This window comes from Molossus molossus, unplaced genomic scaffold (genome assembly GCF_014108415.1).
Source record: "Molossus molossus isolate mMolMol1 unplaced genomic scaffold, mMolMol1.p scaffold_m16_p_13, whole genome shotgun sequence".
Classification (NCBI taxonomy): Eukaryota; Metazoa; Chordata; class Mammalia; order Chiroptera; family Molossidae; genus Molossus; species Molossus molossus.
In genome coordinates this window covers 70,227,559-70,254,947 of record NW_023425348.1, presented here as the reverse complement: position 1 = coordinate 70,254,947, position 27,389 = coordinate 70,227,559, and the positions used below count along the sequence as shown (strand labels likewise).

Sequence of the window (27,389 nt, the reverse complement as noted above, 5' to 3'; positions counted from 1 at the left end):
GAAGAGGGAGAGAGAGATAGAAACATCGATGAGAGAGAGCATCGATTGGCCACCTCCTGCATGCCCCTCATTGGGAATCGAACCCACAACCTGGGCACGTGCCCTGACCAGGAATCCAACCGGCAACCTCCTGTGCATGGGTTGACGTTCAACCACTGAGCCACACCAGCTGGGCTCAATGTTCATTTTATAACTAATGGTATTGAAGTTTACTTTGTTTGTGGCAAATATTACAAATGTTCTAAGAATTGTTGAGAAAGATGTATTTTCTTTTAAGAGACTACGAGGTATATAAAAATAGTCATATTTACATTTGTTAATTATAAAAGTCAGATATTTTATATCCTAATGACTTACTTTAAAAAATTTGCCTAGCCCTGGCCAGTGTGGCTCAGCGGTTGAGCATCGGCCTGCAGACCAGAGAGTCCCGGGTTTGGTTCCCGCTAGGGGCACGTGCCACAAAAATAAATAAATACATAAAAAATAAAAAAAAATTGCCTAGTAGATGTTGTCTATTCAGTTTCTCTTTGAATGTCTAAAACATTTTCCTTGATTTTTTTTCTGTTAGCATTGTTAGTTATGTCATAGTTATTATAAAATGACTTTGTTATTCTAATTTGCCTTTGTCTCAAATTCCACTGTCAGTTATAACATTGCCAATTTTCCCTGATTTTAAAATAGTTATTTTATTTGAATATTACTTTTATTTGTGTCTCTTGTACACAGTAAACTATCAGATTTAGGTTTTTAATTCTTTGCCTACTTCATAAAAAGTACTCAATAAATATTTTGAAGTGATAGTTAACCTTGCTAAATTTATTTTGTCTTTTATTTTATTTTAGGTGGGCCATAAAACATGCCGGGACCAGTAAGCCGGGCCAGTGGAAACACTCCAAAGTTGAAAATCCTCTCTGGAACAAGCTTACCTACATGTGGCCAGTCCTTCCCAGTGGCCAACTTAATGAGGTTGTATTGCTCAGTATAAGACGTGGTTGTTGGGACTAAAGTTTTAGGGCCCAGTCAACGTTTATAAAAATTTCCATGCAGCTTTTGATTTGCAGTTGTTAGTTATAAGCGACTAATCAATTCTGTTGTTCTATCAATTCATTGGAGATAGACAGGGTCTCTACCATTAGAAAGCTAAATTAACCAGGTTTCTTTTGACATTTACTTTTTAAAAAATAAATTTTTTGCACAGTTTGAGCTGTATAGGCTGTGTATCAAAAAACGGGAAGGAACTGGAAGAAGGCAGACTTGGTGAATAGAGGACAAAGAAGGGATAAAGAAGAAACTCATATAAAAAGTTTGGGGTCCCAAAAATCAAGGCTATTTGTTGAGCCAGTTCATTCAGTTGTAAGGTCACTCTGAGGAAGGTCAGCCAGGCTGATGGAATGAGCCTGAAAATTAAGTCCAAATATTGAATCTAAGAAAACCATCTAAGAAACAGTATCCTGTGAGACTCAAATTCTTCTGTCATTCCTTGAGAAGAACTTCTCAGTGAAAACCAAGGGGAGATTAGGGAAATATGGACAATGGGAATTATTTTTGTGATGACTCCGACTACATTAATACCAAACTACCTCCTGGTGGTGACAGCTGATCTGAGAACTGATTTTATGCTGTTATTTCTGTTAAATACTGTTCATCCTAAAAGATAGTTGATACTGTTTTATGAGCGAATAGCACTTTTTATGTCTTAGATATTAGTATTTTTAAAATGTCAGAATCTTCTAAAAACAAGATGAATTAATTATTTTGGTTTATTTCATGATGAAGGTCACTGGAATAATTTCCAGGAACTCAAATTATTTTCTCACCTTTTGGGAGAAAGGCTGTAAATTGAGACGTTCTACTTCTAACCACTTAATAGAAAGGAGCAATGGGTTTTTGTATTCTGGAATAAAATCAGTACTAAAAGTGAGTCTAAAGAGGCTTAAAATTTTGGAATGAGCCTCTTAAAAGTGATTTTAAATTTTCTAAATTAAAATATATCCATTTGGAGTGGCACATGTTAAAAAAAAAAAGAAAGAAAGAAAATTGAAAGCACACATTTTATTAACCTGTTAAGAGATGATGATAATTGCCCTGGCCAGTTTGGCTCAGCGGTTAGAGCGTCAGCCTGCGGACCAGAGAGTCCCGGGTTCAGTTCCCGCTAAGGGCACGTACCTCTGTTGCAGTTTGTCCCAGGCCCCAGTTGGGTTCGTGTGGGTGGCAGCCACTCACTGTGTCCCTTTCACATCGATGCTTCTCTGTGCTTCCCTTTCTCTCTTCCTCCCTCTCTCCTTCCCGCTCTGAAGATAAATGCAAGATAAATGCAAAAATGTCCTCGAGTGAGGATAAAAATAAAAAAAAGAGATGATGATAATGAACTATAATTATAAAGTGGAAAAAGGGATATGTAGGAAGGCTAAAGAGAGAAACTTAAAGAATCTATTAGTTTATTAACTCTATTAGTTTATTAACAGTAAACAGATGAAGGAAGGCCAATCTGCCTAAGAGTTTCACATACACTTGGGAAGGTTGAAACCCATGAGGATTTTTTGCCTCTTTGGCTGGGTTTCTGCGATGCCTTACGTTAAGAGACCCTTGGGCTTCTCGGTCCAGTGGAGAGCAGGGAGCCCGCTGGAGTCGGCGCTGCAGGGGCAGAAGTCGGGCCCGCACGGGTACCTCTTGTCAGCAGTCAGGTTCAGAAAGAGAAAGGATCTAAAACCAACTGGGAGGCGAGGCAGCACACTTCTGATGGTGCATCGGAATTATAGTATGCTCAGGGAATTCGAAAAAAGAGTCTTAGTTTTATATCTTAACTATATGAACTGGCAGGTCTCACAGACTAGTTTTAAGAAAAAAAAACTCGTTTCTCTTGCTTTTTCCTTCCATGGTTCAGAAGGAAAGAAGGGCTTCATTCCATGTGAGTTGTTTTTTAATGAGAAGACTGCTTTCCTCTATCTCTATCACTTATCCAACCCTCGCTTCGTGAGTTTGTCTAAAATGTTGATTTGCTCAGAATTGCTTAATATCTTTGTTGTAGAAGAGTCACGAGTCAATCCCAAAATTAGTTCTTGAAGAGTTATGAATCCCACTCCTCTTGTCATAGTAAGTGTAACCTTTATACACTAGGAAAGCTTCAAAACACACCACGCACTCCCTTTTCATAACCTCTAGTGTTTCTTCTCGGTAACAGTAGTGAGGGAAAGCGACCCCCTGCTGCTCCATTCATAATAATAGACACATACCTACATAAACACTGTCTGCCTTTGTGTTTCAATTCCATACGCACAACAGGTTCTCAGTGAAGGTCAGGAATACAATAAAACTTCATTAATTCAAATTTGCTCATTTAGAAGTGTGATAAGCTAACCTCATTGTATACCACTATTATGAATGCATGTATATTTATATTAAAAATATAAAAGAAAGCCCTGGCCAGTTTGGCTCAGCAGTTAGAGCGTCGGCCTGCGGTCCCGAGAGTCCCGGGTTTGGTTCCCGCTAAGGGCGCGTACCTCGGTTGCAGTTTGTCCCCTGCCCTAGTTGGGTCGTGCAGGTGGCAGCCACTTGATGTGTCCCTTCATGTCGATGTTTCTCTCTCTCTCTCTCTCTCTCTCTCTTCCTCTCTCTCCCTCCCACTCTGTCTGAACAAAAAATGTCCTTGGATGAGGTTAAAAAAAAATATATATATATATATATGGAAAAACATTAGACTGACACTGTACTCATGGTTTTTAAACATTTATTCATACTGTTTTCCCCCTAGTTACACACAATGAATGTTATTTACTTATTCATCTCACAAATTAGAGCATTATAATTAGATACTGTTTCAAAATATTTAATCTGCACAACTTTCAGATATTGTTTATAATATATTCAAAATGCAGTTTCCTAAACTGCGTGATTGTTCAGTATAACTGCAAGACTTGAACACGTTTTTCAAGGGAATATAAGTTAGTAAATTATTCCCTTTTGTCCTAGCTTTTAAAAAAATGTTCTCCGCGTCCGTAAACTAAGACCAGGTGCACTTGGCCAGCACATCTCCCCACCCACACGATCGCTGTCTCTGCCGCCCGGACCCTCGGACCCCCTCTGTGGTGCTGGGCTCAGCTTTGGGCCTGCTCAGCACGACTCGCCCCTTCTCCGGGTCTTTGTACCCACATCCCCTTTAGGAAACTTCTTCCACATCTAGTTCATGCGATTGTGGTGTTTGCTTGGGCTCCTCAGAAAGCGGAGCTTGAGGCAAATGGCTGATGTGCTGCTCCTTTCTTAGGAACCACAGTCCCAGGGAGCGACAGGAAGGGACAAGCGGGGAAGGAGGGCCAATGTGAGACTGTGTCATCAAGCTGTCCTCCAAGGAGCCATTTCAGCAGTGTTCTTAGGAGAGCCTCTCCCGGAAGAGAAAGCGGGAAGAATATATCCATAGCTTCTGTCGCTCTTTGGTCAAAGGTCTGCCCAAGGTCATGCACCCAGTTGTGGGTCAGAGACTCAGTCGCAGGAAGTCTGGGTCCAGAGCCCAAGCTCTTGGCCATTCACAAGATGTTCTCATGAATGTTAGCCCATGACAAGGAGAGAGCAGAAGCAGGAGTAGGGGAGAGGGAATATTAGAGCGTGGGACAGGGCAGGGTTTGGAAATTTCCCATTGAACTGGGAAGGTTTCTTTAAGGTCATATTTGCGTCAAAGACCTGAAGAACAAACAAATCCAGGAAACATGCCAGGGACATGCAGAGAGCCTGAGACTATGCTTATGAGGAATGACAGCAGCAGTGTGAGTGGGGGGACAGCAGCCCGAGGTAATGGAGAGAGAAAAGATGGGGTGCAGATCACACGGAGCTCGGGCTATTGAAGACCTGTGGCTCCTACTCTGAGGTGGGCAGCCCCTGGACGGTTGGGAGCAGACAGGTGGTACATTCATTAGGATAAGAGGGCAAAGGGGGGCTAAGGTAGAATCAGGAATAAACAGAAGGCTTTTGCCATCTCTGGGTAGTGGGAGCGGAGGTGATGAACAGTGGCTGGGTCCGTGATGTTTTGAAAGTGGAAGCAGGTTTTGCTTGTCGTTAATTTACAAATAAGTATATAAATAATTAGAAAAGATCTTATATTGGGAAATTTTTAAAGATATTTTAACTAACTCATAGGACAATGAAGAAATCATAATGAAAAATTTTAAAGGAAATATCTAGAACCAAAGTAAAATGTGTGGGATGTGGATAAAGCATACTTGAAGGAAATGTATAACCTTAAATACTTATACTGAAAAAGAAGAGGTTAAAAATTAATGAGATTGAATCCAACTTGAGAAGTTAGGAAAATAATAGCAAAATGAGCTCAAAGAATTAAAAGAAAAAAATAATAAGAGGAAAAATTGATACATATGAACCAGAATCAACGAAGTCAAAATTGTGTCTTTTAAAGTATTAATAAAAAGGATATACCTGGCTCAACTGATTAACAAAAAAAGAGTAAAGGTAAAGAAATATTAGGAATGAAGGAAAAATCTAAGTATAGATGCCAAGAGATTTAAAATATAATACAAGGATATTATAAGTAACTTCATGATAATAATTTAAATAAATAAAATAATCAAATTCCTGGACAAAAGTAATTTAACAAAATGAGATAAAGAAGGAATTGAAAGCCTGAATAGTCCAATAATTATAGAAGAAGTAGAATCAGTAGTTAAAATCTCCCCACAGGGAGTACACCATGACCAAATAGTTTTATTGGCAAATTCTACTAAACATGAAAGAAACAAATATTTCAGGATATTGTAAAAGAAGCAAGACTTCCAACTCATTTCATGAAGCTAGGATAAACTTGATACTAAATTTTGATGAGGATTGTATAAGAAAATTACACTGAATTTCATTTATGAATGTACATGCAAAATCCTAAATAAAATATCAGCAAATTGAATCCAGTAATCTACTAAAAAGATAATACATTGTGACCAATTTTGATTGCTTCAAAAATGCAAGTTTAGTTTAAAATTTAAAAACTCAATTAATATAATTAACACATAGCTGATGAGAAGGTAGATAATCAAATGAGCACATTTCAATAAATGCAGGAAAAAAAGCTCATTATCCAACATGCATTCCAGAAAACAAACCTTAACAAAATGGGATTAACAGGAAATTACTTAACCTGCGGCAGAGCATGTATATCCCAAACAGGCTTTTTAAAACGAACCAAACTGATTCTTGAATGTACCTGCAATAGCAAAGGGCCAAAGAGAGACAATTCCCAAAGAATAGCAAGGTGGGGTATTTGCCCTCCCAAACATCAAGACTTACCAGATATAACAACGGCAGCACGGTATATACTAGGGCAGAAAAATTGACAAATTGAAGAGAACAAAACACACAGAAACTGGACCCATACTTATATGGAATTGTGATATTTTACAAGGTGATTACTGCAGATTAATAGGGAATTAATTGCTGCCAGGACAATTGTTTATTCAGATAGAAAAGAAAAAGAAAGAAAGATGCCCTAGCCTTTTGGCTCAGCAGTTAGAACGATGGCCCTAAGGCCAAAGAGTCTGGGGTTCGATTCTGGAAAAGGGCATGTACCTCTGTTTCAGTTCAGTCCCTGGCCCAGCTCAGGGTCGTGCTTGAGGCAACCAATCAATGTGTCTCTCTCACATTGATGTCTCTCTCTCTCTCTCTCTCTCTCTCTCTCTCCCCCTCCCTCCCACTCTATCTGAAGAGAAATGGAATAATATCCTCAGGTGAGGAGTTAAAAATAAAAAGAAAGAATGAACTTGGACCTGCCTAACATCATCCTTGATCCCCCTTATTTCAGGTTGTAAAACCACTTTTCACACATTCTTACTTTCCTCATATTAAAGGTATTTTACACATGAAGGAAAACATTCCAAGTTAATTCAGTTCTATTTTTCTAGGACGATGTTTCTCTGGAAGGGAATAAATCTTCCATGTTGTAATACAACACAGGTTTTACATACACTTAAAAAATTACTATCCTTCCTCTTTATTCAAATAAAACTTTAGACTTGTCTGGAACATCTTAGGTGCCCAATACATGTTTGATGAATGAATGAAAGATTAAAGATATCAGCAGTGTGTTACATTGTTTTGTTTGTTTGTTTGTTTATTTTGTATCCAGAAGCAACTCTTCTTGTTTATTGTCAAATTTTTTGTCACTTCTTTCTGAAGGAGTTCGAGTGGCCAATAGAAGGACTGCTTATTCCAAACAGCCCCTCCCTGAAGAAACCCGTGTGTAGGTCACCTGGGCAGAGCATCCCCATGAGACTCCGAGTTCTGCGGAATGGAGACAAGAATAAAAACAGAGCCCTTGTTGTAACCAGTCCAGACATCTCCCCTAGACAAAGACAAAAACTGCAGTAAGGACTTGTTCATCTTTCTCACTAAACATACTTCCTAATTTCTACAGATTTTGGTCTTCTTGATTATGGATGTTTTCCTGAGAGAATTCTGTGTTTATTTTTTGAAAAGGGTGCCCATGTTGATATTTGGAGATGAAAACTGATACTAAGATTCATTTAGTTTCTAAGTCAGGAAATATTTGAACTCTGGATTTAGGCTCGGCATGGCATAAAGTAATGAATTAGAAATCAGCAGTTCTGAAAAAATTTCTATCAATGTGTATTTTGAATCAACATTTTTTTTTTTGCTTGAGTTTTGTTAATGTATTTTAAAACTGGGCTCATAAATTGCTTCTTAAATATAATTTTACAGTTCGTTATTAAAGTCATTATTATATGCAATTTTTAACCTTTATACCTTTGGCATATTTAACAAGTAAATATAGTTCTCAAAATATAACTTTATATAATTTTATATTCTTGACTTGGAATAACGTTTTAAAAGTTCATCATAGAAAAGCATCTATCTGTGCTTTAGCTTATGGTAGGAGATTTGAATAAAATCTTCCCAAACAGCCAGTATTTCTCCAGCATTGAAGAAAAATCACCTGCTCTATTTTCTTTACATTTTATGACAAAAGGAATCATAGATCAGTGCAAAGCTCTGAAATACAGAATGAGTTAAACACATTGTTTCTCATATGATTAGCAGTGATATTACCTCTTGACCTTTCTTTTGAGATGTTTAGAATATTTGAGGCTGCTGATAATAGTTTAATATAACTTTCTTCACATTGATTAAATATACTTCATACATCGCTGAACAATGAGTAACATTCAGATCGCTGTCCACTGAACTGCCTTGTAAAGATGATAAAGTAAAAAATTAATCTCCAAAGTAAAGTCAAGCCTGAAATTGAAATCTTTGACGCATACATTTCATAATTAGCTCATTCTACTAGATGTAAAATGTGAGGGTAATGCCCTTAAAGTAGTATATGACTTATTTTAGCATTCAAACTTAACAAATAATTTCTGTCTTTTCCAACATTTATTTTTCCTTATTCTATATCTTCATGGTTCAAAACTATATACAGATTTTGTCTTTTCTCATTAACGTTTTATAATGCATGGTTCAATAAGGTAATCCAAATATAATTTGAGAAATGTATTCATTTGGACAGCTATTCTTAGTGAAACTCTGTGCTGTCTATGTTCATGGAACAGTGTGTCCTGGCTAATCAAATGTTCACTTTGTTCACTACATGAGTTAATTACTTCCAAATAATTAAAATACACTGGCATACACTTGACTCTAAAACTCTACCAAATATAATTTAATTTTTCTTGGCTGATTCAGAAAGTTTTCTATAGGAGCATCAACAGCATTTCCCCCAGAGCTGTAAGTCCTGGTAACAGAGAGATTGAATGGAAGGAGATTTCGCTGACATTACAGGGAGGCTGTGCCGCCCAGCTCGGGTGGCACCCCAGCGCTGTGCAAGGGGGAAGCCCTGCTGTGCCACTTTTAACATATTCAAGGCAGATACCTTCTCTTCCAGAATAAATACATGCAAATGACATGTAGGGGTAAACTGCTTGCATTAACCTGAAACTTACTTATAGGAAGAAAGAGGGTTGGGCTACTTAGTGTCTTTACAATCAGGTCAGAGTGATGAAATATAGATTCATTTTAACCAAATCCTGCTTTGATAGCATGCTATCCTTTAGTTCTTTAATAATTTACTCTTGACAGTTGGAGGGGCTTTCACTTAGTTCATGGTTATCTTAATGAGTAACAAAGTCTTGTCAAATAGTCTTGATAATGGCTGTCAAATTTACACAAATTAAGACCATTGTGATTTCTGTGCCACAGGTGAGTTTCATCTCTCAGAACTGTAAACAAAGCTGAATAAATATAATTTTATAAGTGATAGTTTAAGAAATTGTAAGAGGAAAGGCTCAATTTGAAGCTATAAAGTAAAACTTTATGTTTTTGATCATTTCAATGAGTAAATTATTAGTAAATTGTAATCCTGGACTCACTCAAACTCCTCCGTACAGATTTATGGCTTTTGTGGCCTGTCCCTGCACATTTCTCTAGCTGCATGTTATCAACATTCCCCCCAATGTCTACTCTTAAATGCTCTCCACCCCCCAACACCCCCCATATACCTCAGTAATAAAGGTCTTCTGGGGACACATTTGGACTTCATTGCTTGGTGTTGACTCTGAATTCAACACTTCCCTCCCCATCCCTGAGTTAGCTGTAGCTTCTATGTACTTTCTTGCTTTCCACCACCAGAGCTCCTATCACCCTGTATGATTTTCCACGTATGTCCCCATTCAGCAGACAGAGAACCCGGATAACGTGCAAGTCATCCACGTGTGTGCTGTCTGCTACAGTGTGGCCATGGGCATTGTGTCCTGGTCAATCGACTATTAAGTCACTTTATTCGCCACATGATTTAGGGAACACAATAGGCCTTAAATCAGTGCTTAAGAAACAAATGAATGAATGAAGTAATGGTTAATTATATTTGATTACTCTTTTTAATAAATGAATGAATGAGCAACTATATTTGGTCACTATTTTTTTCATTTAATAAAATGTAGAAATTGAAAAAATACACAGAATAGTTTTCTAACTTGAAAGTTTGAAGACATGTATATTCCAATTAAGCATCCTTTTTCTATGATCATCATTATGTGTTTTTCAGTTAAACAAATTTTAGGTTTGAATTGATTGCCTATAATATATGAATAAACATATGAATATGAAAACGATATGAATAAAACATCCCAGGAAAAATAAATATCATCTCTGAATTTTCTTTAAGCATGATAAATTCACATTTCAGAAGAGGATTAAAATACTGAAATTGTATTTTCCTATATAAATTGCTCATAGTATAAATGTTCATGAAGTTTAATATTTAATTGTGATAGTTTTTGAAACTCTACTTTTCAAAGAAAGACAAATTACTTTAGGGAAAATTATGATAAATTAATACATGACTTTTTCACATATTTAAACAAGTTAAAAGATAATTGGCAATACATACTGACATATCAATCAAATCTTGGATCATTTGTTTCAGAAATGTTGGCACTGAAATGAAAGAGAATGTGAAAAACAATGTCTCTAAATATTCTGAAACAGAAACAAAGCAGAATGAATTGCATCAGCTTTTGGAAAGGTAAATACTTACTATCCTGAATGCAATGGTGTTTTCCATTCAAATGCCGGAAGGATCATGTTCTATGCAGAACACAAAATACATATGTACCGACATGAGAAAGCATTTGTTACTATAATAATTTTAGAGTTTTTAATCTGTGAAATATATCAACTATGTGAGTTCACGGTACCACTGATAATTAATACATTTTACCCCAAGTTTCAAGGCAATTTTCCCAGCTTCTGAACTATAAACTCTGCAAATACAAATTATTCCCATTAAAAAATATATTTCATAGTTTTACAGCACGTTTTGTTGGTTTGTGTTTGAATTGAGGGCAGGATAGTTAACTACTTTAAATCACTTTTTATATGTCACTAATATATCTTATTTATAAAATGTTATAATTTTCTTTTGATCAATATTTTCCTAACTAAACAAAAATTCTTTTCATTAAATTTGATAACTGTTCAAGGTAGAGCACCTATTATAAATTTTTTTGGGTAAAATATGTCTTATTGAATATGAGGAGGCAGTCTTATTGAATTTAAGGAAAATTATGCTATCTTTTAGTTAATTAACAATTTACACATAACATTTTGAGGATCTTTTAAAATTATTGTTGGTTCTTCCATCTACAAAGCCTAAGAAAGATCTAACAGTATGACAGCCCACTTAAAAATAATAGATACAGCCCTGGCCGGTTTAGCTCAACCGTTGGAGCGTCAGCCTGCGGTCCAGAGAGACCCGGGTTCAGTTCTCGCTAAGGGCACGTACCTCGGTTGCAGTGTGTCCCCAGCCCTGGTTGGTCGTGTGGGTGGCAACCACTTGATGTGTCCCTTTCACGTCGATGTTTCTCTCTCTGTGTCTCTTTCTCTCTCTCCCTCCCACTCTATCTGAACAAAAAAATAGAAAAATGTCCTCGAGTGAGGATAAAAAATACACAACAGAAACTGAACATTTTTGTTGATACCTAAAGTTGCAGGAAACATGGCATATTGAAAAGACCGTTGGATTAAGAGGAGAGGGAACTGACCTCAATCTCGGGTTTGCTCTGACGTTGCTGGAGAACCGCGGGGAAGCACTGACTGCCCTTCTCCGTCTCCTCCTCTTCGCCACACGGGATGGTTGAATGAAGAGCCAAGAGGAAAGAAAGAAAGAATTTGATTCTTTCAACATCTGTTGCATTCATAGCATGTGTATCCACCAGTCTTAGATGTTCAGCAGGAGATTTTTTTTATCAGGGGAGGACATACTTTGCTGTCAGGAAACTCCTAGCTTGGTGGGAAGAGAGTCTGCTTATTGAAACAGTCAGAAAGGCAGTTTTAATTGTACAGAGAAGAAAATGATCGAAGAATCACTTTATCTATAACCAGGAAGGAAAGAGAACTTGGTGAGGGGTAGCTGTTGGGGAAGGCCACACAGAGAGGAGAGAATATGAGAAAGATATAAAAGTGAAGAGATGTAAAGCAAGAAGGTAAAGTAAAGGAGAAAGCACATACCCATAGCTTTTTGTACATTATGTTAATGTTTTAAATAACAGGGAAAGCGTGGTGAGGCTGCAGGGGAGGGGATCCTCACAGTGATGGAGGAAGGCAGGCTCCACCATTGCAGAGCTGTGGCTCCTAGCTCCTCCCCCTGCCCTTAGCCCTCAGGGCATCCCGGGTTGCATTGAAATACAGTCTCAGGGACCAGCACCATCTGATGCTCCTCTACCGCTCCAGTTAGAGGAAGGAGAGTAAAAAACAAGACTCTGCTCCTCTGGACTCTAAATCCAAGCAGGCCACACTGTTACCCATCCTAGCTCCTGGTGTGCACGTCAGAGGACTTCATTCCTGGGGCCTTTGCTGGCACTAAGGGAGAAATCCTGGCCAGCTGGCTTAGCATCCCAGCCTCTCTGCTCACTCTGTAGATCTGATATCTTATTATTCTGTGATGTCCTCTCGGGAAGCCACGTGATGGAGTAAAAGAGCCAGAGATCCTTAGGTTCGAATTATAGCTGTCCTAATGACCAGTGATATGGCCGTGAGCAAGAAACCAGGCTCAGTTTCCTCATCAGAAGAATGGGCCCTCAGAAGTGAGAATTAAATGAGAACGTAGACATGCAATGCTTGCAGTGCTTGGTCCATTTTAGCAATTTTGCTGATTTTTATGTGCCAGGAGTTTTAGAGGTATCACACATTGAATCTGTAAAAATCCCTATTAGAAAAGAACTGCTACATCTGTCTTTTACTAGCGGAGCAAATGAGGCTCAGAGAAGTTTAGTGACTCCAGAGTCCACATTCCTTATTAAGCACTTAAAAGCCATTTTTTTTCGGTCCTCTTCCCATTTGTATTGTCTGACATGTGGTAGTTAGAGAAATAGAGAAACGGCCTATCCCAAAACTCTCCAACCCACCTACATGAGCCCGTCAAACCCAGCGCTATTAAAATGTGCATGGGAGCAGAAAATGACGGTACCTCTTCTTAGGTCCGATGGAACTGCTTGGCCCTAAAAAGATATTGATTTGAGGAAAGTAGAAAGAATGAAATTGGGTCTTTGGGTGGTACCGAAAGAGAATCAGGCAAATCTTGTTGCTGGGGCCCAATCCTCTTACAGTCCTTCCTGCCCCATCCCGCCAACTCGTGCAGATGTGAGACGCAGCCCAACCCTCTCTGGTTCATCAGCTCCCAGACGTGTGACATGAGAAGCAGAAATCTAGTTCCCACTAGTTTATTTCCTTCTAAGATCTCTCAGAGAAATGGAGGCCTAATGATCTGCTCAATTGCTTTTTCTCATCTATGGAAATAAAATTGAGAAATATCCTTTGTACAGCTAAGTCTTCCTGATGAGCAGAAAGTCACGTCTAATCCAATTCGTCTGCTATAGACAGTATGTTCTAATATGAAATACATTTAGCGAGAACTTTTCTTCTTCAGTGTCAGGGTCTTTAGGAAAAGCCTCATCACCCTCCTTTAGCTCAGCCTCCTCTTCCTCACAATTCTGCCTCTACCTCCGACCTAAGCTGGCTCTTAGGTCCCAGCCTCTCCCACCTCCAGTCCACCTTCCACCTTTCTGACAGGTAACATTCTAAAAGCAGAGCCGATGACACCACACCTCTGCTCTAATACCATCAATGACTTCCTGCTGTTTATGGGATAGAGGCCACGTCATTGATTTAGCAACCTAAACGCTTTCAATCAGTTCCTGTTTTCTTTTCCAGCTTCCTCTGGCTCCTCCTCCTCTCCATAGGCTCAGCTCCATCCATAAAAAACTTCTCTAGGTCATAACCCTTCCCGATGAACGCCTATTCATCTGTCAAGGCCCAACCCAAATGCTACTTCCTTAGACACGCCTTCCTGGAGGAATTCATCATTTTCCTCTGTATTCTCACAGGGTCCTGGCCAGGTGCCTACAACAGCACCCACTACTTCATATTACATCCAGTTGCTGACCCGTCTCTTCCCCTGACTGGAGAGGGAGCTCCTCAGGGAACAGGGAAACGGATAATTCATCTTGACATCCCCAGGGCTGGCACAGTGCTTGTTTTGGGGTGGGGTGGATCACTGTTTAATGTTCGACCAAGCAAAAAATCCCTATTTCTAAAGAAATTAAAGAGCTATAAAGATCAATGAATGTGACTTTGGAGAATTCAGAGAAAGAGTAGAGCTTCAACAGAAAAAGCTAAGGAAGGTGTTTTTGGTAGAAGGAAGCACAAGAAAATGGAAAGTGTGGGGCATTTTGAGAAATAAGAAGTCAATAATGATATATCTGCCTGTTTATTGATCATGCCTGGCATTATACTAAGCACTTTTTAAAATCAACTGATTATCCTCATACCAACTCTGGAAAGTAAGTAATTTCGACCTCTAGAGTTTGAAGAACGCCCATGTGCAGAACTCGGAAAGGGAGAACAGGGCTCCAAAGCAGGCTGATGGGCTCGGAGCCCAGCTCTGGACACACGCAGGCTGCAGAGGGAGTTGTCATTAATGATCCGGGTCCTTGATCCCTTTTATCTTTTCTCTTTTCTGCTGGAAGTTTTCTGTATGTAATTTCGTGTCTCTCATTACAGGTGTACTGAAATTTTAAATTTACCTTCTGCAGCTCGGAGATTGTTCAACGAACAGGGGAAGGAAATCTTCACCGTAAAAGGCCTTCAAAGAGATGAACTGGTAAAGACATGAACGAGAAACTGGAACTAGTAATATATGAATACTGTTAAAAAAGTTTTCAAAATAGAAGATAAAACTTCAAACATTTACCCTCTTTCCCCTCATTTTTTTTCCCCTCAGACTTATCCTAACTTAGCAACCATCAGAGAGTAATACTAACAGCTACCTGTTGAGAGCCTACTCTGTGCCAGGCCTGGTTTTCAGGGCCGTCTATGAATTAACTCATTTAATGCCCATCACAGCCCTATGAGAGGGATGCTCTCATTTTGTAAATGAAGAAGGAGACCAAATTATTAACTGCCGGTGATTTCTATCTTACTCTGGAGGAAGTAGATTCTCCCATTTTTGAGGCCTTCAAAATGTAGTTGTTTAATGATTTGTTACTTAATGATAAGGTTACCTTTTCAGGAAAAAAAAAAAATCACATCTCCGTTTCACACATTCTGTTCGGGGGGCTGGAGAAGGCTGAGCAGGAGGTGTCCAATTCGAAAAGAAAACTTGCCTTGACTGATGCCTGAAATTCTTCAATCAGAAAAGCAAACTCCCACCACGTTGTCAGGGCCAGTTCAGGCTCTGAGCATGAGGACCCCTCGAGAGAGTGTCCCACAGAAAGGCCAGTGACCAGCTCAGAGGCAGTGTGAGAGAGAGGAGGAGTCTGTTGTTCTCGGAGGCTGGCAGATGTGGTTTTGAATTCTAGTGCTGTAGCTAGCATTTGCTGCAGTGCTCATTTACTGTTAGCGCAGGAGGAGTTTCACAGAGGTGCATGTAATTTAAAGCAAGTAGATGCGGACACCAGGGACGCACGCGTGTCGGAGGATCGGACGGAGCCAGGAGTGAGTGTTGTAAGATCCAGGTTTTCACTGCAGTGAACCCGTCACTGCTCTGTGCAGCCAACGTGGAGATCAAAACACGAATAGTCGCGTGATTAAGTAAGGAAAAGCGAGAAAAGAAATCTGTTGTTCAGAAAGGAAATTTTGAGAGTACTTCCTGAGTCGTCGTTTATTTGTTTAATAATCAGTGAGCGGCTTCAGAAGAGGCAGCACGGGTCCTTTTCTCCTCTTACTGAATTTTCTCAATGTATAGAAAACTCTCTCTTTCTTTCTTACTTCAAAGAAATATGTGTTTGCTTAAGGAGATTTATCGAATACATATAAGCAAAATGAAAAAGAAAAAGTATCATCCATAATCTCAGTCTCTAGAAATATCCACTTTAATATTTTGGTGCATGTACTACAAGTTCATCTATATCAGTGGTTGTCAAACTTTTCCTGTGAAGGGTCAGATAGTAAATATTTACATACCATATGTTCTCTATAGAAACTCTGCCTTTGTAGCACAAATGCAGTCACAGACAACATGTAAATGAATGAGCATAGCTGTGTTCCAATAAAACTTTATTTAAAAACAGGCAGCGGGCCAAATTGGGGTCTCAGTTGTAGTTTGCAACACCCTGTTTTACAACTACCTACTCCCCTCTCCTCTTTTCCTTCTTCCCTTCCTCCCTCTTTTCTTCTTTACTTTTTCTCCTTCCTTTAAAAATATTTTAAAACATTTTTTATTGTGAAATAATTATAGATTCATAAGAAGTTGCAAAGATAGTATGCAAAGTGCATACTTTTCTCATGCAAAATGCCATCAAAGCAGTTGCATTTATCAACTGTTTCTGCCTTTGTAATTGCTGAGTATTATTGCATGGTGCCAGTTTAACTACTAATCTATTGTAGGAAGTTTTGATTGTTTTTGGTTGTGGCTATGGAGATTAATGCTGCTGCGAGCAATTGTGTATGGGATCAGAGGTTCATTGCTTTGATAGGTCTATGCTTCATGTGGAGAACATTGGATCAACCCTGACCTGTCCATTGCTCATCAAAAGAAGCAAATCTTGCTGAGGAACTTAGCATCGGATATTTCTAAAATCCAAACTTTCTGCAGTACACGTAAGATAGAGGGTAAGTGTGGGAATAATTTACCTCAATGTATACAGCCAAAATAAAATACTTGATGGTAGTGCTTTCAAATAAAAAAAGGGGTTTGCTCTTATTTCATTCCTGCATCTTACCGTTCTTTAGACTAATACTTATTTTCAACAGAGCTGCATATTTTAATTCACACCGCACTTTGGTTGTGCAAAGAAAACATCATCTGTCTTGTCTTTAACAAAGTGGGTCTCTTTGGGAGCTGCATGTACCCCCATCAAGGAAAACACAAGTGCCCAGTCAGGTTTAAATTTTATCCCATACATTAATTTACATAGTCCCTTTGGGGGGTGGGGGGACTTTCAGAGTTGCCAGTTTCCAGTCTCACTTTAGTTCCTCTCTAGGATGGAAGGAAAGAAGTTGGGGCACAGGTCCTCTTGCTTTCTGGGCCCTGCTGGCTGAAGTCTGTGGCTGGGTGGCGGTGTCCATTCTTTCGGCTCAGACAGTGCTTGGGTGGCTGCTGCTTCCTGCCTGCCCCAGCTTCTCCTCGGGTCCCCCTGGACCCCTGAAGCCTGGTTGCTATTGGGTAATCATCTGTGCAAGTCTTTGCTACAGGACCCCCTGATCTTTGTGTGGGCCATCTCTTCCGGGTAATTTTTTCTTATTTTTTTCGGTACGTGCCCCTAGTGGGAACCAAACCCGGGACTCTGGTCCGCAGGCTGAGGCTCCAACCGCTGAGCCAAACCGGCCAGGGCTTTTGGGCGCCCTCTTGTGTAAAGCGTCCCAGTATGGCTCTCAGCAAACCCTGGGTCACGCCGTACCTCCCAGAAACCAATTCCAGGTTCCGATTAGTGGCGTGTTGAAGGCTGCCATACGGCGCCTGAAAATGCGCAGTGTCCAATGCTTCGCTGGTATAGCTCAGACACCTGTGGGAATCATGACACCCCATGCTGGTCTCTGCCTTCCTTTCTTCTGACTCAAATCCCCCCCAGGCCCAGAAATTGTGGGTTTTCTCCAGGTCAACCCTGAGAATGCTTAAACCTTTGATATGCTAAACAGGCGCTAAAGGCATTTGGAAAGATCCTAAATCATGACAGTGTCATCCTGACTTTCATGGCCATTGTCCTGTGTTCTGCTTGAAAGTCAAAACTATCTTTGTACTTTTGATTTCCTCTGGTAGCATTTCTCATGCCTCGTGGTCTTCCTCCTTCCCTTAAGGCTGCCTCAGGCACCCTGAGCAAGGTCCTATATGTAGAACAGTAAAAAGGGAAAAGTATTAATATAACTTAAAACATTACCCTGCTGCATATATTGAACACTGTACAGTAAGCTTTGCATGTGTCTTTCAAAGGTTTGGGGACTTTCACGGAGGAGTTGGGACTCCAGAGAATGATTTAGAGACATATATCTAAATAATGTAGCCCATTTGCATAGTTAGAATTTACTATAACTTCCTTATTTTTGAGAAAGCTTACTATTTTGTCTAAGAACTTCTGAAGGGGAAAGAATCTGTAAAATTAAATTAAGTAAAATCCAATGTATTAGTTTAACTTTTTATTTACTGATTTTTTTTTAGAGAGTGGGCACTGCTATTTTATTTATGCATTCATTGGTTGATTCTTGTATGTGCCCTGACTGAGGATCGAACCCACAACTTTGGTGTATCAGGACAATGCTCTAACCAACTGAGCTACCTGGCCAGGGTCCTCCACTGTATTAGTTTTCTTTTTATTTTATTTTTGTAAATCCTCACCCAAGGATAGAGTGGGAGGGAGGGAGAGAGAGAAAGGGAGAAATATCGATGTGAGAGAGACACACCAACTGGCTGCCTCCTGCACAACCCTGACCAGGGCCTGGGACAAACCACAACTGAGACATATGTCCTTGACTGCAATTGAACCCGTGACTCTTCAGTCTTCGGGCCGACGCTCTAACCGCTGAGCCAAACCGGCCAGGGCTCCACTGTATTCGTTTAAAAAGCAACCATCAGTTACTTTTAGGATGTGTTCTTATATCGAACAACTGGAAATTGTCTGCATTTTTATTTTAGCATGTGCTTTCTAATTCTTAGTTCTCTGCACCCATAACGAACCTGTCCTTGCCATTTGTGCATTCTGCCCAGCTCTTGTTTTAGAAGTCCAGTGTGACATTGTGTCTGGAGCCAAGCTTGCTGTGTGTGAACCTGTAGCAAGTTTCGGAGAAGAGAAGCAAATTATAGAACCAGAGGAAGAGCAAGTGCAAAAAAATGCTTTAAAAACGGAAAGTGCTTCCAGTAAAAGTCTGTAAGTAGTCGGTGTGGCCAGAAAAGCTACCTGCTTAGTATTTGAACTCAGCTCATTAGCTTGATAACCGCACAGAGCCCAAGTCCGGAACCCATGCCAAGTTTGTGAAACGGATGTCAGGTGAAGAGCTAGTATTTAATTGGTTTCCTGGCAAAAGGATAGAGCTGCTGCTTCAATGTTCAACCATCACAGTGATCTACTTTCAGTAATTTTGTTATAATGCTGCTATTTTTTAAAGACTGCAATCTTAGAATTGCAGACATTTATTTGAAGAATTCATCATGTTTTGCTTCCATAAATGTAAACTTCAGGACCGCTTCTTCCCTAATGTAATTTCAGGTTGGGTACATGTTAATGTACAGCTATCATCCTGAACCTCCAAAATAGCTTTCTGATTGGCCTTGATCTCCACAATCATGTCCTCCCAATTCACCTGAAGTTCCATCTATGGACAGTTGTCTTTCTAAAACACAACTCTTTTTCTATAGTTCTTGAATGGCTACTTATACAGACAGAAAAAAAAAAAAATTTAGTCTGGAATCCTGAGCCTTTCTGACCCTGGTCCAGGCCAGTCATTGACCTCATGGGTACCGCCATGCCTGCCTCTACCCTGCACTATTTTCTTCCTGCCACTGACTGGACCTCCACCCTTCACCTCAGCAGCTACACACTGTCACCTGAACACGCATGCTCCATTCAGCACGACTGCAGGCCTCCGGGCCACGTATTCTTTTCTCTCCACCCCGAGTGCCTTGACTTGCTCCATCCTCACCGGTGGAACGATCTTTCATCACTGAAATCAATCATGGCGATGATCGTAGGTAGCAAGTTTCCACCCCCCTTACCACACAAACAGCCACCAAACTGAATTCCTTGAGGGCAAAAACTCTTGTCACGTGTCTTTTGTGAAGAGCTGGGTAACTGACTTTAATCATTATTTACTGAATACATAAAGTATTGAGTTTTCAAATCATAACCAAATAGCTGATCAATTGCCATTGTAATATCTGTGAAAATTAATTGATATAATCATTGTGATAAAATGTTCAAAGAGACTGTTTCTGTCCTTAATTATAAGAATATCAACTTTTAGGGATCAAACTTTCACATTTTGATGAGTGAGCCATCTGGTCCTAAGTCCTGACACCAACAGGGCACCAGAATGCCTTTCCCAAAGAGACCTATGTGGTATCTACCTCAATGGTTAGGGAACTGACCACAAATTTTCCCAACACTCCCTTTCATCCTTCTTCTAAAACATGTGTCATCTAGCCTCTGAGTTACTAGATTGCACTTGGGAAAAAAAATAAACAGAAACTAAGACAAAAGAAAAAAATCTTTGAGAGCAAAGATTCACAGTGTTGTGATTCATAGATCTCATCAACACTTGGAGTCCTGAAGGTAAAAGCGATTGAGTTCACTCAAAACATAATCCAGGAATCTCCTGCACATTCCAGCCAGGCCCTTTTGATACAGTCTTTTCTTGAATACTCCCAGTAACAGGAAGATCATTATTTCACAAGGCAGCCCATTTTAATGTTGAAATCATTATTTAGAACATCTCCATCCTATGACTTCATCTGTATCTCTGTACTACGTCCTATTCCTCTTCTACTTAAAAGTCCTTAAAATATTCAGAGCTCACCATCAGTAGTCCACTGGGTTATCTCTTTCACAGACTAACTTTCATTTGTTCTCTGAACCTTTTCTGATGACTTGATTCTAAATCATCTCACATTAGAGAGTCACCGTAAGATTTCCATAGATGTTCTTACGTTTGTTTGTTGGGCAGTTTTCACATATTTGGGAAGTAGAATGATTTAAGAAGGGACATCTATAAAGCAAAAGACTAGAATATAAATCTGGAAGGAACCTTTTGATAGCTGAGTTCTGTGAAAAGATTTCTGATAAAATGTTAAGAAGCACAGTGAAAAGGAACCTCGGGGAGCACTGACCTCTGCTTTGATGCTTTATGGAAGACAAGGCTTTCAGAGCCTGGCACTGGGGTGGGGGGGGGGGCTTGCTCTTTTCCTCCCTGCATTACAGGAGGCCCTGCCCAGTCGTAAGCTTCCTCTCCGACTACCTTTGTCCTCACTCACAGTGTGCCTGTCATACCGTGTGTTCCTCAAATGAGACAAACATACTGTTGCTTCAGAGCTGTTCCATTTGTTCTTTCTCGGCCCAGAATGCTCTCCCTCCAGATTCTCACATGGCTGACTCTTTCCCAGGTCTCAACTCAAACATCATCTCTCAGAAGAGCCTTCTCTGAGACCGTTACTAAAGTAGATCCTACCCCAGCCAACTTGTATCACAGTATCGTTTTATTCCACTTATGGCACTTAACTTGTTTATTTATTCATTTTCTTATCTTGCTTCTTTCCACTAGGCCCCTGATAGCTTATCTGTTTTGTTTATCACTGTGTTATGACACTTAGAACTCTGCATCTATCATATAGTAGATGTTCGAGAAACATGAGTTAAAGAAATGAACAACTAACTAATGAATAATTAGTTGTATGTGTGAATGGACAAATGAATGAATTAATAAAGCAAGATGGATTTTGAAATGGCTGTTTTGAAATCACCCTGACGGTGCTTCATTTGTCTGGAAACCCAGGAGCATATAGATAAACTCCAAGTTAGAAAATGAAACATCTGGCTTTGGAGGAAGAATACTGTTTACACCCTGCAGACTGTGTTAAAACTAAAAATGACCCTTTTTTTCTCTCTTTTCCTCAAAGAAATGGGAGCTCATGGGAAAGCTGGGGGTTTTATTTTTCAACACAAGATGGCACTGTTGTTATTTTTTAACAGTTACTGAGATTTTTCATTGGCGATGCAGCTTATGCAGCAGTTCGGAGCAAAGCCCTGGTTACCCAGCAATTTCATATCCACATGTAATACTTTTGTTACACTGGAAAAGTGCGTGGTCTGCTCTGCTCACACAGGGATCGTCCCTGAAGATTTTGGTAATTTGATATTGCTTACAGTTACATCAAATTACCACCAGACCTTGGTGATCAGAGCCTCCCCAGAGAACCTGATTTACACATGTGCATATTTAGAAAATTGAAACGTGCAACTGCGTTGCCCGTGCATTTATGCTGAGTCAGCTGAGCCGTTCTCGTACGTGTCATGATGCCACGGAAGGCAGAGTGGCCTGAACAGTGGCCCGGAACTTGACCTGTACAGATCTGTGTGGCGGCAATGCTTCTGCGCATCTTCCTCTTCATCAGAGTCCAGAGGCAGGTGCAGTTAGTCCAATGACGACTATTTAAAGTGTTTCAGTGCCCTGGCTGGTTTTGCTCAGCGGTTAGAGCGCCGGCTCGTGGACCAATGAGTCGTGGGTATGATTCCAATCAAGGCCACGTACCTTGGTTGCAATTTGTCCCTGGCCCTGGTTGGGGTCGTGTGGGAGGCAGGCACTCGATGTGTCCCTTTCACGATGTGTCCTTTTCACGTTGATGTTTCTGTCTCTTCCTCTCTCTCCCTCCCACTCTATCTGAACAAAAATGGAAAAATGTCCTCGGTTGAGGATAAAAAAATAAATAGATAAAGCGTTTTAGCACATTATTCTCTATCAAAAGCTGGCACTTACGTGCCAAGGCTATTTGAGTGTCCCCAGATCTCTCTATTGAGAGGAAATGTTAAGTTAGTGAAGATTCCTTTCACATAGTCTAATGAATAAACTCTACGAAACCCAGTAATCCAGGCTGTCCTGTTCCGGACAGGAGCAAGGCCCACTTGTAGGATGGGTGCAAGGAGCCTGGTTCCGTGTTCATTGGGAATTTCTTAAGTGCCGAGTAGTCATAATCTTATACTTTTTGGAACATAATATATGGGCCCGTTTTTGTGTGTCTGTTTTTTGTGAGTAAAGCGAATAAAGACGAACGCTGTTTATTATGTGACTGAGGAATTTTATTTGTGATTTTATACGAAAAGATCTAAATTATGCATTAGCCAGGTATGGATTTGCAGTGTTAGGCACCATTACGGACATGTGATTTACAGGTCGGCCAGTACCCTACAGGTGCCCGGGCTACACCTCGGAGAAAACTCTGTGAATGTAAATCAGGATTCTTAGACTTACGCTGTTTTCTGGATCTTGACAGAGATTCACATGCCAGGGCCCATCTCCGAATAGAGGCTTGTCACACCCCTCTCAAGTATGCCTGGCAGGAACCTTCTCACTTTAAGGAGGGGGACAGTTTTCCAAAGAAAATACAGGAAGAGCTCCTTGGAAATGTGGAACCACAGGCGAAATACAGGTAAAAAGTGGCAATGAATTCCTGTTAGAGATTTCCAGCTGGTCTTAGATTTTCTCACTTGGAGGCAAAAATTTTCCTAAGGGTTTGCTTTACAGTTTCCAACTATTTACACCAACAGACGCGTTTTTGTCTTTTTTTGTGTTTTGGAATGAAGCATTTGCAAGTACTGATGGGAAGATGCTTCTCATCTTAGCTGTGGCATGTAATTTCTTTCCATTGGTGTCTTTTCAGCTCAAGCTCATCCATCTTTGCCTCCTGAGAAGGGAGCACAGAGCTCATGTATTTGTTGAATAAATGTGTGAATGAACTTATGAATAAACATGTAAGATGCCCTGATGTCTTTAAGAAATTAGAAAATGCATTTCTTCCTTTTAATGTTATTATTTTCTGGTCAATATCCAGTGAAATGACAGGAATCTATAGTACTTTGCACTGTTCTGTCATCTTTAGACATTTGCTTAATTTTACAGCAGCTTGTTTGTATTAAACAGTTTCAACATTTAGCATTAGTCTATGCACATAGTAGGGGCTTAATAGATGTTTATAAATTAATTTAATTGCCAATGCATTGTGATGTTTAGTATGTTGATAAACTTGCTTAATCCCTTAAGATCCTTAGTAAGTGATTCCTTTACATTAACTTGGTAGCCTATTGTTATTTTCTATTACGAGAGTGAGTTATGAGTATTGAAACACTTGGAGAATAATATTCTGTTTGTCAGGGAGTCGCTAGATAGAGGAGAGAAACAATCATGATTTAGACAGAACTCCTTTATTTTTCTCTGTGTTGATTCTACATGCCCCTCTTTTCCAACTTCCTTTTCCTCTTTAAATGATCTCTTCAACGGAGTGTCTTTTTCCTGCGCTGATGGGTTCCTCATATTCTCTCGGACAATATATATTCCTGTTACTGAATAAATTCCACATTTACTTTGCACACCAGCTCGGCAGTGCACCTCGCGTGGCTGCTGTCCCGACGGCACGCCTCACCATTACAAGTGAACGTGGTTCACGGCGGGTCCCTGCCAACAGAACTTGCGATCTCCAGCACGTCAAGGGCACGGGACATTTTTCTGCATCTAATAGGATTTTCTTTATCTCAGCCATTCTCCAAAGAGGAGTAAATTGCAGAAGCTTTGTCACCAGCAGTTTGAATACAGAGATGGGCAAATTATAAGCCATGCCGTTCCTCAGCTGGTCTTGGGGGTGCAAGGTCCTGACCTGCATTCAGGCGTGGACGTGGTTTTGGTGGAGAAAAAAGCCAGTGACAGTCATCAACGCTGGATGTACAAGGAAGGCAGCAGGTAAACCCATTAGATTTGGGGGTTAATATATCAACGAGTGAATGGGAGCCTAAAAGATTTGGCATGATTTCCACAGAGCAGACTAGTGTATATTTGAGGAATTGGATTTTCTATTTAACATGGCCAGTAGTATTTTATGTTACTTAAGCAAAATAAAGAGAGCGAGAGCAAATGTAAATGCGCAGTAGCCTATCAGTATCCACCTACTGATTCAGATAAGAAACATGAAATCTGATCTACTGGGTTCATAGTTTTAGCTGGCCATTGAGGTAGAGAGAAAACTGGACTTTCACCTAACTTTATTTGTATGATTTGATGGGAACAAGTAAGAATACTAAAAATTGCTTTTCATAGCTCAATCGCCTGACCCTCCCCACATGCGTGCCTTCCCACCCCTCTCTCCATCAAATAACCAACTGATCTGACCTCCACTCACACGGTGAAAACGAATTCTTACCTTTACAAATACATCGACCCTATCCAATGGGTGGCCCTTGTTTGGATCCAGATTCAAGCAAACCACTGTCAAATGGTTATTTCTGAGACAATCAGAAGAAATTCAAAGCAGTCTGGGTACCAGATAATATGAAGGAAGTCTTGTTCATTTTATTGGGTGTTATAATGGTTTCATGGTTATGTTAAAAACAAAAGTCCTGATCACTCAAACATATTATTGTTTTTACAGGCACAATTAAGAGCTATCTCAGATTGGCTTTAAAATATTACAGCACACGGAAAAATTTTTTAAATTGGGAGGGGAATGGATGAAACAAGAAAGGCAGAATGTTGCTAGCTGTTGGGTCGATGGTGGTTTCTTTGACATTTCTCTCTGTTTTTGTGCATGTTTGGACATTTCCTTAACAAGAAAGGAAAGAACTCCTTGGTTTTTAGATTGGTTTGCTTCAGATTCTACCATTAGTGTTATATGGTGGGTCTCCAGGGGCCTCTTCAGTCTTTCGAAATGCTATATAAAATTTGTGTTTGTGTATCTGTGCAATACTATTTTTTTTTCCCTGGAAATGAGCTGTGATTCTCAAAAGGCATGTAAGGCAAAAGGCTTAGGAATCGCTGCTCTGGACGAGGTTGCACACGCTCCAGCGGTGGCAGCCGTGGGCCCAGCACGGCAGGGAAAGAGCTAGCCTTCATCTGCTCACTGTCTGCAACGAGCAAAGCTGCCCGCAAGGAACGCTTGCTGGGCGTGTTTTAGAGAAGGCTGACATGCCAACGTGTGGACAGACCTGGTGAGCGTGCCCCTTGGCCCCATTCCTCCTGGCCCCGCTAAGCGAGCTCTGCAACGGGGAGCCAGGAAGCAAGGTTTTGTCCCTGCGAATGGTTTGCTGTACGAGGCCAGAATGCAGCCGTTCAGCTGTAAAGAATTATCGTGAGCAATGTTTTAGATGCTGGTGCTTCAGCAAAGAGCAAAACAGATCCCCGCCCCTACAGAGCTGGTGCTGCCCCACCTGTGCATTTCTAGAACCTAGCAGTACGTCTCGCGTTTCCGTACTGCAGTGCAGGTCCCGGTGAGCCGAGGTGGAATCCCAGCATGGCTGATGCACTGGGGTGAGCACACACGGGGAATGAGAGAGGTGACCCTGAGGCAGGAGAAAGCCAAGTTCGATGAGTTTAACTCAGAAACACTTGTTCATTAGAAGAGAGGGCCGTTTCGGGGTCCTCCTGAGTGTCTGTCCCTGGTTTTATTTTTCATCCTGAGTGTTGTGGGGAAAGCAAGAGGAGGGGGAGGCTATTTAAGTAAAAATGAAGAAAGAGGTTTGCCGAAAACTCTGAAACATTGGACTGTGACCAGTCCTGCTTTGGCAGATGTAACCACATGTAACATAAAAGAGAGTGGTCTCCTCCAATCTCCTTCCACTTTGCAAAACACTCCCCAACTTTGCCATCTTGAGGCCTCCTCATGTCAAGCCACAGAAGGGAGGGACAGTTGGTGGGGGCTGGTGGTATCGACTGATACCTGGTCAGAAACTGCAGAGTCTGGAGAGAAAAGGTGGAGCAGTGGGGGGAGGGGAAATGGGACAGGATTTGCTCGTAAGCACAGGGGTCCCCATCTGGAGACTCCCGTAAACACATGGACAGAGGTTTTGCAGAAGTCTCGATGATTTGTTGTGGGCAACATTCAGAGGAATATATGTCCCGTGGACGAAGTGTGACTACATGGTGACAGTAATTCTTTTTTCCACATTTCCCTTGGCATTTTGCTTTGTTTTCTTTCATGTCATTGGGTATCGAAATCCATCTGTTCTGATTAACTGGTGAGGCCTGGAGAACCTTGGATTGTGCTATGTAGCAGAGCATATAGAAAATTCATTTATGTGAACCACATTTTTTTGGATTCTCCTTATTTTTTCCAGGCAGTCTGCTTGCATTTAAAGGGGCAACTGCCCCTTCAGAATTTGTATGAATAGAGTATAGGCACAGTAGCTCATTGCCAACATCACGGGAGGTACTAAGTGGCTATTACTGTGGGAAGAATTGTCTATCTTTAGTCCTTTCATCCAGGCCTTGCTGGGATGACACATCATCTAGGCTGAAGAACAAGAACTGAACAAGGGGACTCTGAAAGGCCAAAGTAGGAAATTGCCAAAGACACACTCACTTGGGTTCCAGCCCCACAGAAGAGTGGTCTAGATCAAGTTTTGAGATAATCTGGCATCTTCCTTTCATTTTCAACTCAGGTACAATCTGATATAATCATTTGGTCTCTAAAGGGAAATATGAAAAAAATATGAAGAAATCCTCAGGGATGAAAATCCCCTCCATGGGACTCAAAGTCATTGAGGGGAAAATACGACAGCACGGAATTTGGAGCTGAAAGTCTTAGTCACGTGATTCCAATGCTAGGTAAACTGAGGCTCAAGGAGATTAAGCAACTTGTATGCATTCAGAGCACGGGTTAATGGAAGAGGCACGTGCTGGATAGCGCTGGGACACAG

At 40.5% G+C, this 27,389-nt stretch overlaps 1 protein-coding gene across 1 annotated transcript in view; it reads left to right on the top strand.

Moving 5' to 3' along the window:
- Positions 1-930: 930 nt before the first annotated feature.
- The window catches only part of LOC118628645 (doublecortin domain-containing protein 1-like), a 62,054-nt gene continuing 35,595 nt past the window's right edge, over positions 931-27,389 (top strand). The window contains exons 1-8 of the mRNA XM_036259596.1: positions 931-966; positions 7,171-7,358; positions 10,439-10,537; positions 14,572-14,671; positions 16,485-16,620; positions 18,710-18,869; positions 22,982-23,137; positions 24,241-24,441. Coding sequence (XP_036115489.1) covers positions 931-966; positions 7,171-7,358; positions 10,439-10,537; positions 14,572-14,671; positions 16,485-16,620; positions 18,710-18,869; positions 22,982-23,137; positions 24,241-24,441 — 1,076 coding nt within the window. The remainder of the gene's footprint in view (positions 967-7,170; positions 7,359-10,438; positions 10,538-14,571; positions 14,672-16,484; positions 16,621-18,709; positions 18,870-22,981; positions 23,138-24,240; positions 24,442-27,389) is intronic.